At 32.0% G+C, this 12922-nt stretch overlaps 1 protein-coding gene across 1 annotated transcript in view; it reads left to right on the top strand.

Moving 5' to 3' along the window:
* The window catches only part of RASSF9 (Ras association domain family member 9), a 33743-nt gene extending 24664 nt beyond the window's left edge, over positions 1-9079 (top strand). Inside the window, exon 3 of the mRNA XM_069491251.1 lies at positions 7819-9079. Coding sequence (XP_069347352.1) covers positions 7819-9079 — 1261 coding nt within the window. The remainder of the gene's footprint in view (positions 1-7818) is intronic.
* The last annotated feature ends 3843 nt before the right edge of the window (positions 9080-12922 follow it).

Raw genomic sequence — 12922 nt, 5'->3', positions numbered from 1 at the left:
CTAGCCAAGGTTAACATTGAAAAGTACTTAATTCCTTGTGCCTCAGTTTTCTAATCTGTAAAATGGATTTAATAATAGAATTTGGTATGGTTGTGATGAAAATTAAGTGAATTTAATTAAGTGCATAAAGCACTTAGAACAATGACTGGTGCATACTAAACATACAATAAATGTGAAATATTATTAACCAATGCGTCATTTACCCATTCTCCATATGTTGTTGAAAAGTTTCATTTAGCATACAAATTCTCTTAAATTTATGAAGAAGATATCATTTAAAAGGTAAAACCTAAATAATGAAATAGTTGTAGAAGAATAATCAGGCATATACATACATTTTTAGTAAAATGTGCCTCATTAGCATGAGTTTAATCAAAATTAGAGAGTTATAAATCTGTTTTTGGCTCATCTTTGATCCAAAGTATATGCTAATGATTTTTAAATTGTCTGTTATTAGGTAAAGAATTATTTTTATATGGGTAGCATACATGCAAAAAAACTGACTAGTTGAAACTGGTAAAAAAAATATTGTGGGGCAGGCTGGAAAATATTTGTAAAATAATATTGTTAACTAGGTAGTAAGTTCAGTAAGTTTGCTGAATAAGAATACTAAAAATTGGCCGGGCGCCGTGGCTCACGTCTGTAATCCTCACACTCTGGGAGGCCGAGGTGGGTGGATCGCTGGAGGACAGGAGTTCGAGACCAGCCTGAGCAAGAGCGAGACCCCGTCTCTACTAAAAATAGAAAGAAATCATATGGACAGCTAAAAATATATATAGAAAAATTAGCCGGGCATGATGGCACATGCCTGTAGTCCCAGCTACTCGGGAGGCTGAGGCAGGAGGATTGCTTGAGCCCAGGAGTTTGAGGTTGCTGTGAGCTAGGCTGACACCACGGCACTCTAGCCCAGGCAACAGAGTGAGACTCTGTCTCAAAAAAAAAGAATACTAAAAATATTCCACTCTTCTCTGTGTTAAATAATGAAAGTGTTAATTTTTTTATTGTTGTTAATAACCTATATTTATACAGTATAATTTTCACATTTCTCAGAGTTCTTTTACTCTTTGATATTTGCAGGAATGTGAGAAATGTAAGTTAGACATGTACATTGCAGTACTACAGTGAAGGGTACAGAGGATTAGAAGAAATGATTTGTCAGAATTCAGAATGTCTATTAGTGATAATTAAGACAAAATCATAAATTTAAAATTTCAAGTCCAATTGTTCCTGCTATATATTTTTGCAAATATTTAGAAATGCATCTCATCAATGTTTCAGGGAAAAACGAATTTAAGGAATTAAATAAAAATGAATGTGGTAGCATTATGAACATTTAAAAATTTTCTTCTGTGTATAAATTAATACTCTTCAAACATATTTTGTGACCATAAACAAGTTTAAAATAAACACAGGTGTGCTAAGCAACAAAACAAAATAAACTTTAGGGTATTTTTAATATTATCAACTTTAGTAAAGTATTAAAAACATCATACAACTAAGAATGGTATATGCATGAGAAATGTCATAAATGTATACTGCATAATTATAGCTGTGGTATAATATGTTTAGAATGTGTAATAAAATCTGTTGAAATGTTTCAAATTACCTTTAATTCATTTTTCAATAACTAAAACATAGTAAAAGATAATTGTGCAAAATAGTTATGTGTTAGTGAGAGTCATAGTTTAAAAATGACTAAAAGAACAATTTTTTCTTTTGTTAGGAACCATTCTCGAAATAGACAAACAAATAGAGTTCAAATTAAGTCCAAACACAACTATAATCTTATTCAACTTTTCAACACACATTTCATTGTAAAATTTCTCAAGTTTTATTGATTGTTGTGTATTTTAATCAGAACCAAAATGTGAGATACCTACTTAGCATTATGTAAGGCAGTATTTTAAATTTTTATTTATTCATTGTTTTTACCTGTTAAAGTGGACATCTTGTGAATTTCCTTGTTATAAATGATGATCTAGATAACTGATCCAAATCTTTCTTTGCATATCATTTATTTAAGAAACTTTATGAATAATAAGACATTCGGGATACTAAGTACTATAGTTTGATGCCATGGCTCAACTGCATTCTGACTTATGAAATTTCATATCTGCTTGCAAATTGTAGGAATGATCTATTATCAAATTAACCTAAAATTCCAAACTGAAAGTGGAGTGAATTAAATGTGACTGTAGTAGTTATTTTATCTTTATAAATGTACAACTTTCGATGCTTTTACTCTATAATGAATCACAGAAGTAATAAATTTTCAATCCAGGCAATTCTGATTTTATAACCAGTATTAAACAATTTTAACTAACCTATACTTGCAAACAACTATAGTATTCCTACGTAGCCTTCCATCAGGACATCCACAGGTTGGTTACTCCCTCACAGATTACCTGGTGAGGACCATTCCTGGAACCACCATACGTATCACCCTGACTATCTGCCTTCAATCTCTTTGTCCTCATTCCCTTAATATTACAAACCCAGATATATTAGACTCTGTCAATACTTTATACTGGATGTTCAAATGGAATAATGATAGAGTTGAAGGAAGGCAAATTTATACTTAACCTAAAAGCATTCAAACTAGGAGTTTGATAGATTATACAACAGGTAAAAAAAATAATTCTATAAAGAAAAATACATTGAGTTCCAAACAAGTAATTTAAAAATAACTACAGTAATATAATCAGTTCATAAAAGTGAGGAAATATTTGTAATATTTGTAGTCATAATGGCTATTGTAATTTATTTTTGGGAATAGTTGTGGGTTAGCATGTATTGCCAGATCTAGAAGAAATGCTGCTACTTCCTAGCATTGGGACTTTAGGCAAGTTACTTACCCTCTCCTTGCCTCAGTTCTCTCATTTGTAAAATTGGGATAATATTAGTAAAAACCACATACATAAGTTCTTAACTTTAGGGATGCACAAAGCCAAGAAATGTCTAAAATAAAAATAACTTCATTGGATTGGAAATAGTATCAACCAACATATTTCTAATACACAGGAAAAAACTAAGCTAAGCTATTAAAAAACCTTGAGTGAGTAGGAGCATAGTATTGTAAGCTGAAGAAAATAATATTAATCAAATCTACAGGTTGTTTATAAATGAAACTAAAACATTGGGATAATAACAGAACATAGAATTGAATTATTGGCATGTGAGATTTTATAAATTAAAAAACAGAATAAAGCTGTATGAGTTTTCAGTTTTTGTGTGACTACAGCATGTTATCTGGACAGTTTAAGATCTACTGAAACATTTATCTGCTCACCTCCAACACACACAAAAGCCAAGTAAAGCAAAGCCAAATAAAACAAGCACTTTTAAGCATGCAGTATATGTATATATTTTTATTTTGAAATGGCAGTGCCCTCTTGCATTAGAATTGGAGGTTATGTTTCTCAACTACTAGATTTGAATCCATTAGGTAAGAACTGCCACATTATTTTACATAACAAACCAAGTTACTTAGTCTAGGTTTGTATTTTTAACTTTCTGTTTTGTTTGTGTTTGTAGATGTCGTTATTTCTACTAAATGGTAAATTTCCAAAGGTTTGGAAGGTAACATTTTATTTAGTCCCAGATCTAGTGTTAAATTCTGTATGCCAGATGACTAGGTTTGCATGGGGCTGTAACCAAATGAGAACAATTATTTCTATAAAGTAATAATTATTTAAGATTTCTAAATTGGTTTAATTTTGAAGAATATTTATTCTGTATTCTCTCCATAGTTTTGACTTGAATGCTCTTTTTAACTTTATGAAATGATGTTGAGGGTCATAAATCTGTATCATTCTAACATTTGGGTACCTTGTCCCTTCTCAACCCTAGCACTGTTTTTCACAATAAGCCAGAGACCCTGTCTTATAAATCATGCATGTCTTTGTATCATACAAGTTTCCCGTGACAGTGTTAGCCACAGAAGAGGTGCTCAGCAAATATTTGTCAAATGAATGAATAGAAACTCAGAGCCATATTATAAAATAAATAAAGCTTTCAAAGTTCTAAGTCTACTATAAAGTAGACTCTAGACATAATGAAGCATATACTAGTTGTGGAAGACTTATTGCCTATATTCTGTAATGAATAGCTATTACCTTTAAAAAATATGTTCAGTCAAGTGGCAGGAGTTTTGAATATTATTTGGTTTGAATGATAGTTGTAAAAATTCCTCAAAATATTTATAAATAGCTGACCTGGGAAAATACAAGGATATTGAGGGCAGACCTAAAAAAAATTTAAAAAGAAAAGAAAAAGAAAGATTTGCAGCCAGTCAGGTTGTGAGGTTATTAATAAAGGCACTAATTTTTTCATGTATAACAATCAATGTGCATAATGACCGTTAGTGGCTAGTGCTACATTGTCCACATGAACTGAAAGCTAGCAGATCTCCAGGGAAAGCCCACAATATTTAAGACTTTGATCCCTCCAAAGCAGGAAGGATTCTGATGGGAGTGTAGGGGGTCATGGAATTATTGGGACGTTGCCAGGTACAACATTATTATTATTATGCTCTTTAAAAGTATTCTCTGCTTCCTGTTTCCCAGTCTTCTTCACAGCTCTAATGTAGGCCTGAAGAATTTATAGAACATGTGTCATCCTTAACTACAGACCCAGAAACACTGGTTCCCAACCAGAAAAGAGAACAGGACAGAGGGACTGCTCTAAGGAGACAACAGTAAGGGCTTTTGAATATAAGAGAGTTTTATCAGCGAAGGGAGATCCCAGGCCAGCCAAAAACCCTTTATTACTGCATCAGCTCAGGAATGAGATTGATTTTTTTAAGGCACAGAAGGTAACAATTCCTGTACACTTTTCTCCAAGGCTGGCCATTGGGAAGAGCCCTTCCTTGAACAATTGTGTGCTCTAATGGGGCACAGTGTGTCCACTGCTATCAAAGGCTAATTCATGTTATAAAGTTATTCTTTAAAAAGTAGTTTATTTGTATCTAATTTAATCCATATGTGTAAATTATCAAATTTATGAAGTTATTTTTATAGGATAGTGGTTAGAACTGCAGACTCTGGAGCTAGTTTGCTTGCTTGCGTTTGAATCCTCACTGCACCACTAACTGTGTGACCTCAGGCAAGTTACTAACATCCTCTGTGCCTCAGTTTCTTTATTTGTAAAATGGGGATAAAATTATTACCTACCTTCCAGAATTGTGACAATTAAATGACTTAATACATGCCATAGATTTGAACAGTGCCTGGAACATTTTCGATGTTTTACAATTGATAGTTTCTATCTTTAATGCTGTTTATTATTTTTTTAATTTTTATTTTAAATTATTATGAGTATATAATAGTTGCATATTTTAATAGGATTTTTTTAGAGTTTAACTCTAAACACTAAAAAATAACATCAAATAAACATGTCCTTTGTTTTAACATAATAGATATTAGCATTATGTTATAAAGTTGATAATTATGACAACTATTTATTTAAAAGGTTTATATTGAAATTAGTGGTAATTTAACATGCAGTAAGTGCATAGGGAATGGTTTACTGCTTTTCAAATTCTATTTACAGTAAGTAAACCAACTACATGGTGTAAAAAAAGTTTATATTAATTTTGAGTATTGTATATACATGATTAAAACATAAAAGTATGGAATTATTTAGAGCTTACTTGTGCCGTACAGGCATAACACAGACAGTAGTTAGTATCAGTTATTTTGAGAACTTACTTGTTTTTGTTTAACATATATTTGTGTATTATTTCTCTGCCAATCAGAATATGATAATAACCTTATTATCCTAAAATTTAACCTACTCTTTTGCTGCTTAGAATTATTAAATGATGAATTTTAAACATTGTCAAAACATTGCATTTACTTCAAAATACATTATTCCATACTGAGTCATTAAATGCAAAGTATTTTATAAGAGAATCGTAATAATCACTTTTTGAGTGGCTTTTTGAGTAATCACTTATAAAATTTTACTTGCTATAATTAAATACTTAAATTTTACTGGGTACTCTTTGTTAAAAACTGGACATAATCTTTTATGTTACATGGTGTCATTTTTTATTCTTTCACCTTTAGTAATCACTTTTTGAACTTAGGGGAGTCAGTAATCAAAGTATAATAATTAGCTCATTTAAAATAAAGATAATACCATAGAATTAGTCGTTCTTGCTACTAAACCATAAATACTTTACATTATAAATGTTTTAAAACGATTCTAGAAGCCAGGGAAATTTTCTTTGGTATGTGCTTCATGGAGTCATATGCTTTGATGGTACTACATAAAGTGATAAATGATTTTGACTTAACTTTCATAACAAGCCAATTACTACTCAAAAATCTGTCACCATAAATCATGTTGTAGTATAATTCATTTCACATCATTAATTTTTAGCATTCTTTTAAAGATATGTTACAAAAGACACTGAATTTGATGTATAGTCATAAAGGAAAATATGATCTTAAAAATTCTCCAATAGATTTAGCCTAGAAATCATGGAATTTCCCCTGCTTTTTTCACTGCCTGTTTTTTTCCTCCAGAAGACCGAAAACTGTTTTTTTCTCCCCACTATCCCTCTATAGCACAGAGAAAAGTACTATCAAGCCCATATACATATGTATATATACACATATGTATGTATATATATTTATGTTTATATATATGTATGTATAAATATGTGTGTGTGTATATGTATGCTAACTCTGATCACTTTTTAATATCTGTACTGCTAAAACCTACTTTAGGAAATCATCATCTTTCTCCTAGAAAATCTGCAATAGGCTTCCTTCCTCTACTTTTTCCTTTTTTACAGTCTATTTCACAAAAGCCAGATATATGTTAAGTGTAAGTTAGATTCTATGCCTCCTCTGCTTAAAACTTCCTACTGACATCCCATTAAAACTGGAACAAAACACAAATGCCTTATCACAGACTGCAAAGGTTTGCCTTTCTCCTCAACCTCCCTTGCCTATTGTTTGATCTCTCCCTCCCATCAGCAGCAACTCCAAACTCCACTATCCTCAGCCTCTAACTACATTCACATTATGCTGTCCCTATATGTCTGTTCACTCTTCCTGAAATTCATCTCTTAGATCTCTGATTGCCTCTTTTTGATAATTTATGTCCCTATTCAAATGTCACTTCCTTAAGGTAGCCTCTCCTAAACACTCTAAAATAAAATAGACCACCCCTCTTCCAAGTCCTTTTGCATCCCTTAGTCCAGTTTCATTTTCTTCATAGAATTTATTATTATCTGGTATTATATTAGTTACATATTCATGTCTGTGTTCCTTTTTGTTTATTACTGTCTCATTATCTTCAGATATGTCTGGCACATAGTTGCCAGGCAATATTTGTTCAATGAAAGAATGACTGTTTTCCATATTGAACTATTTTTGACAATATGACTTTCATATCATTCCACCCTACCTATGCTTCCAGGGTCCTTTTCTAGTCTGAAGGCTTTAACAAAATTAGTCTTATTCTACTTCCTCTTATTCATCTCTTCTTTGATTATTTATTGTCTCAACTCTAGCAATTATAACTGTGATTATATTGTGTCTAACTTCTAAAAATAAATTAAAATAGCCTCAGTTATCTTTGATGGAAATTTGCTCTTTTCAGAGAACACTAGGAAATAAAAAGGAAATTAAAATACTTTCTATGGTTTTTTTTTTTCCTTGCTGTAAATCTTCTTCTTATGTAATCTCAACATCAAAATGCCTTTCTTATGAAGGGTAAAATCTAGAAAGGGTATTAATGTTAAACCATCTTTCTGAGTTTACAAAGGTGATGACAGAAATATAATGTGCTTTGTTTTTCTTTCAGATCTCCAACTAAAGACATGGATTCAGAAGAGAAGGAAATTGTGGTTTGGGTTTGCCAAGAAGAGAAGATTGTCTGTGGGTTAACTAAACGCACCACCTCTGCTGATGTCATCGAGGCTTTGCTTGAGGAACACGAGACTACATTTGGAGAGAAACGATTCCTTCTGGGGAAGCCCAATGATTACTGTATCATAGAGAAGTGGAGAGGCTCAGAACGGGTTCTTCCTCCACTAACTAGAATCCTGAAGCTTTGGAAAGCATGGGGAGATGAGCAGCCCAATATGCAATTTGTTTTGGTCAAAGCAGATGCTTTTCTTCCAGTTCCTTTGTGGCGAACAGCTGAAACCAAATTAGTGCAACACACAGAAAAAGTGTGGGAGCTCAGCCCAGCAAATTACATGAAGACATTACCACCAGATAAACAAAAAAGAATAGTCAGAAAAACTTTCCGGAAACTGGCTAAAATTAAGCAGGACACAGTTTCCCATGATCGAGATAATATGGAGACATTAGTTCACCTGATCATTTCCCAGGACCATACTATTCATCAGCAGGTCAAGAGAATGAAAGAGCTGGATATGGAAATCGAAAAGTGTGAAGCTAAATTCCACCTTGATCGGGTAGAAAATGATGGAGAAAATTATGTTCAGAATGCATATTTAATGCCCAATTTCAGTGAAGTTGAGCAAAAGCTAGACACGGAGTATGAGGAAAGCCAGATTCTGGAGGACCTGAGCGAAAGTGATGGAATTGTACAGTTGGAAGAACGACTGAAGTATTACCGAATGCTCATTGATAAGCTCTCTGCTGAAATAGAAAAAGAGGTAAAAAGTGTCTGCATTGAAATAAATGAAGATGCAGAAGGGGCAGCTACCAGTGAACTGGAAAGCTGTAATTTAGAAAGTGTTAAGTGTGATTTGGAGAAAAGCATGAAAGCCGGTTTGAAAATCCACTCTCATTTGAGTGGCATCCAGAAAGAGATTAAGTACAGTGACTCATTGCTTCAGATGAAAGCAAAAGAATATGAACTCCTGGCGAAGGAGTTCAACTCATTTCACGTTAGCAACAAAGATGGATCCCAGTCAAAGGAAAACAGAGGGAAGGAATCCCAGGTTCCCAACAGCAGTGGGGAGGTTCCTCCCTTTACTCAAAGAGAATTGAACATGTATACAAACGACACAGACTCGGACACCGGTATCAGCTCCAACCACAGTCAGGACTCAGAAACAGCTGTAGGAGATACGGTGCTGTTGTCGACATAATATGAATGGCTTCTTTCTGACCTGCTTTAATGTTGTCCATGTTTTTTTAATTTAATAGGAAACTTTATTTTAAATGTGACTTTCTGAAAAAATGTAAATCATGTTACAGTATTCAGTAGTTAATAAAAACTAGAGAAATTTGTTCTTCGTTTTCCATGTAAGATTTCCAACGGGGCTTTAATTATTACAAGCTCAAACAATGAACTATTTATTAGGAATGTATTATAATAAATAGTTGTAGGTGTATAACAGAAATAATTTGATGAGAATTATATGATAATCTCACAGCTTCTTTGTAGAAGGAGTTATATAAACTTAAAAACAATTCTGTATATTAGACAGTCAAAATATTCAAACCACACATGAAGAGGTAAAATTAAAATGTGTTGTGATATCTTTTTTCAATACTGTATCATTAGAATTTTTAAATCTGTAAAGTACATGGCAATGACTGTGTTGTAACTAGGGTAATCCAAATCTTAGTTCTTTGAATTGATCCTTAGATTGTCCGAAAGATCATGTTTGTCACTTGCTGAACCCTTCTCCCTGTTTACGCCCATGCAAAGGGCTGCTGTTGGGACATGTACAAATACTGACAGGGAGTCAGAGGTATAGATGAGGTGGGGCCAAGTGCTGCATGCAAACAGCAATTTTTCCAAAAAGACTAAAATTATTAAGAGCTATGCATGAACTTTGCTACCTGGCAATGCAGATCCTCTGATCAAATCAATTTTCTGTCCAGGTTCATTCTTTGAGTAAGGGACAGTGTGGGTTACAGATAAAATCAGTCATTGTCTTGTTTGTTTATGCCATATCTACAAAAGTTGCAGTGATGAAATATGAGGTCCTTTGTGTGGATTAAATAGAGTTCTGTATGCCATAATTATTAGCATGGAGTTTTATTCTGCTATACTGTAACTCAGATTGTCTTCTTAGTACTTCATCTAAGGTGCTTAAAGAAGTGTAGTGCTTAAAAAAGTACTAGCACCATCCCAAACATTCTAGTAAAAATCCAAGAAATTGAATGAATTGTTTAGGTCCTATCTTGACTGACAGTCATTAAAGTGACTGATGATGCTTGGTTTTGCTTGGTTTTTAATTAGGAATTTCCTTTCTCCTTTTCCTTTTTTCCTTCTTCTTTTCTGCCTGTCTGTCTGCCTATCTGTATGCTTTTCTTCCTCTCTTTTCCTACCTCCATTCTTTACTTCTCCCCTCCCTCTTTTTCTTCTTTCCTTCCTTTTTGCCCATGAACATATGATGCAATCATATTGAAAACAATTTTATCATTTTTGTATTGTTAACTGAATATTGCTGCAATTTATTTTTTTCTTTAGCTACACGTTTCCTGTATGTCAGTGCACATGTAAGTTGAAATATTATTTTACTTAGTTTTGATATGTGGTTACTGGTTAAGATTTTCAATAAATTTCTCATTTCTTCCCTTTTATTCTTATGCATACTGTAGTGCAGGTTTTAAAAGATTTTTTTTTTTGACGTTCAAAATTTGAAAGATATTTAATTTTTAAAACCAACTTGTTAACTGAGCTTGCTTAATCTATTCTTTCTTAATTTTTTTTAACTTATTCTTTTATTCCTCCATCCTCAACCTTTTCACCCATTTTTGGAAAGATATTTAGAATGTCATTAGTGTTTCACTTTGGGGGAACATTTATGTTTTCATTTCTTGCACCAAGACATTTGCAGGCCATATTTGAATTTGGCTGGTAAAAAAAGTCGAATTTGTGTGGAAGTACAGTGATAAAGAGTAATAATGCTAACGTGGCTTATACTTTTTCAAAAAGAAGGAATTGAATCTGTGAAAGGGAAGTTCACCTACCTAATAGCCCATAAAATCATTCAACAATATAGTAAGTTATTGACATATTCATTGTTCACTAATAGGGATTAAATTCAGAAGATCATGATAAATGATAAACTAATTATAATGTTGTTTTCCTAAAGCAAAAGTAATCTCTTTGGCTTATTCTTATCTTTAGCATGAAAATAATGAAAAGAACATTGCTTAACCATTTGACTGATTATCTGAATTCAAAAGAGGTTCTGATAAGAAATAGGACTGGGGAGATCATTTCATTTTAGAAATTTTGAATTAAGTTTAGCTTCTGTACACTTAAACACAATGATACATTTTAAGGGCCAATTCTTCTGTATCTTAGAGTAAATAATGTTTAAAACTCTTAGTAGAAAGCAAGATCATTGGTTTTTAAATTTATTTTGGAATTTCTATTTGCTCTTCAGTTGTACAAATGTATTTGTGCTTTTGATCATTACATTCTTTAGGATTTAATCATTCATCAGTTACCATGGTGAATCTGAGAGTTATACGTTAATACAAATAGAAATACTAAAATGCACTGCCTCCATGTCTGTATACTGAGCTATTTGTTATTAAATTAAGTGACAATTAGAGTTAAAAATATAGGACTTCATAGAAAGTTTAATGTTTTTACTACCTAGAGACACTTTAAAATATGTATAAATTCTTGAGTAACCTGACAGATTAACTATGAAACTGTCATATGCAGCTAGAAGAAGCAAACCAAAGCCTACTATTCTTCATTTCTATAACAAGACATGGGTTCATCCTTGTTCATCCTTCCACCTGGTATTCCTCTTTTTCTCCATCTGCCACACATTGAAACCCTACCTTTTTTTCCACAGTCTTTTTAATGTGCTAGCTCTTACATAATATATTTTTGTTCCATTTCATCGATTGTAATCTTTTATCTCTGAATCCATAAATAGTTTAGATACTTCTCTTAGAGGAGCATTTATATCGTGGCTTAGGTTATATTTATTTATGTATTTATCCAACTCCCCTCTTTCAATGGATTCTTGTCATACTACTTCATCAACTATCTTATTAACCTTACTCATTCCTATCAACTTCTTTGCCCCCTCTACTCAATTTTTGAATTGAATTACTAAATTTTAGAGGTTTGTAGCTTTGTGTATGTGTATGTTTATACATGGTAAATGACGCTTGTGCATTTTGTACATGAACAAGGCATTTTAGCAGACTTAAAACTTTATCAGTAATTGTTTGGGGGAAGTAATTATCAGAACTAATCATGCTACTGTGAATTTTTTCATGTGGCATCAATTTTTAATTTTATTTGTAATTCACAGAATTACTGACTTAAAGCAACAAAAATATTGTTTTTATTAGCCAATTTAATGGTTAAATTGTAGAATTTTTCTCTGCATTGTGTGCTTATAAGAAAAATATATTTTAGAATTGGGTTTTAAGTGGTAGACACCCAAAATAACTTACAAATATCCTAAATAAAATATCTATTTTATTTTTCTTCTTCAGTAAAATAATACATGACCCCTCATCAATGTGTAGAAGTTAATCCATCCATTAAAATTTTATTTTTATATTTATTTAAACATCTATATGTGACAAAATATATCTCTGTGGCTGCATTTTATAATTTTTCAAAGTAGGATTATTGTTCCATTTAAAACATTTTTCTAGTGATAAAGAAATACTTTTAATTATGATATATAGTTCTTAAATATTAGGCTATTTTTTTCATACTTCTTGATTGGTTTAATAAACCTGATGTGACAAATATAACGTATATATCATTTCTTCAAGCTGTAACTGATCCCAAATAATAAAAGGAATAATTGTACCTTTCACGTGATAGTGTTTTTCTGGGTGTGTTACTTGGCTGTATTAAAAATAAGTTTTATATTAGTTTGAATTATATAATTGCTAAGCTAACTCACAACTTATTTTAAGATCACTTATTATTTCATGACAATATAAATGTATGGCAAGTAAGATCTAACAAAACTTTTTATTAGGTTTCA

Source organism: Eulemur rufifrons, chromosome 16 (assembly GCF_041146395.1).
Source record: "Eulemur rufifrons isolate Redbay chromosome 16, OSU_ERuf_1, whole genome shotgun sequence".
Lineage (NCBI taxonomy): Eukaryota > Metazoa > Chordata > Mammalia > Primates > Lemuridae > Eulemur > Eulemur rufifrons.
The sequence above is the reverse complement of the archived record's forward strand: the minus strand, read 5'-3'. Positions and strand labels throughout refer to the sequence as shown.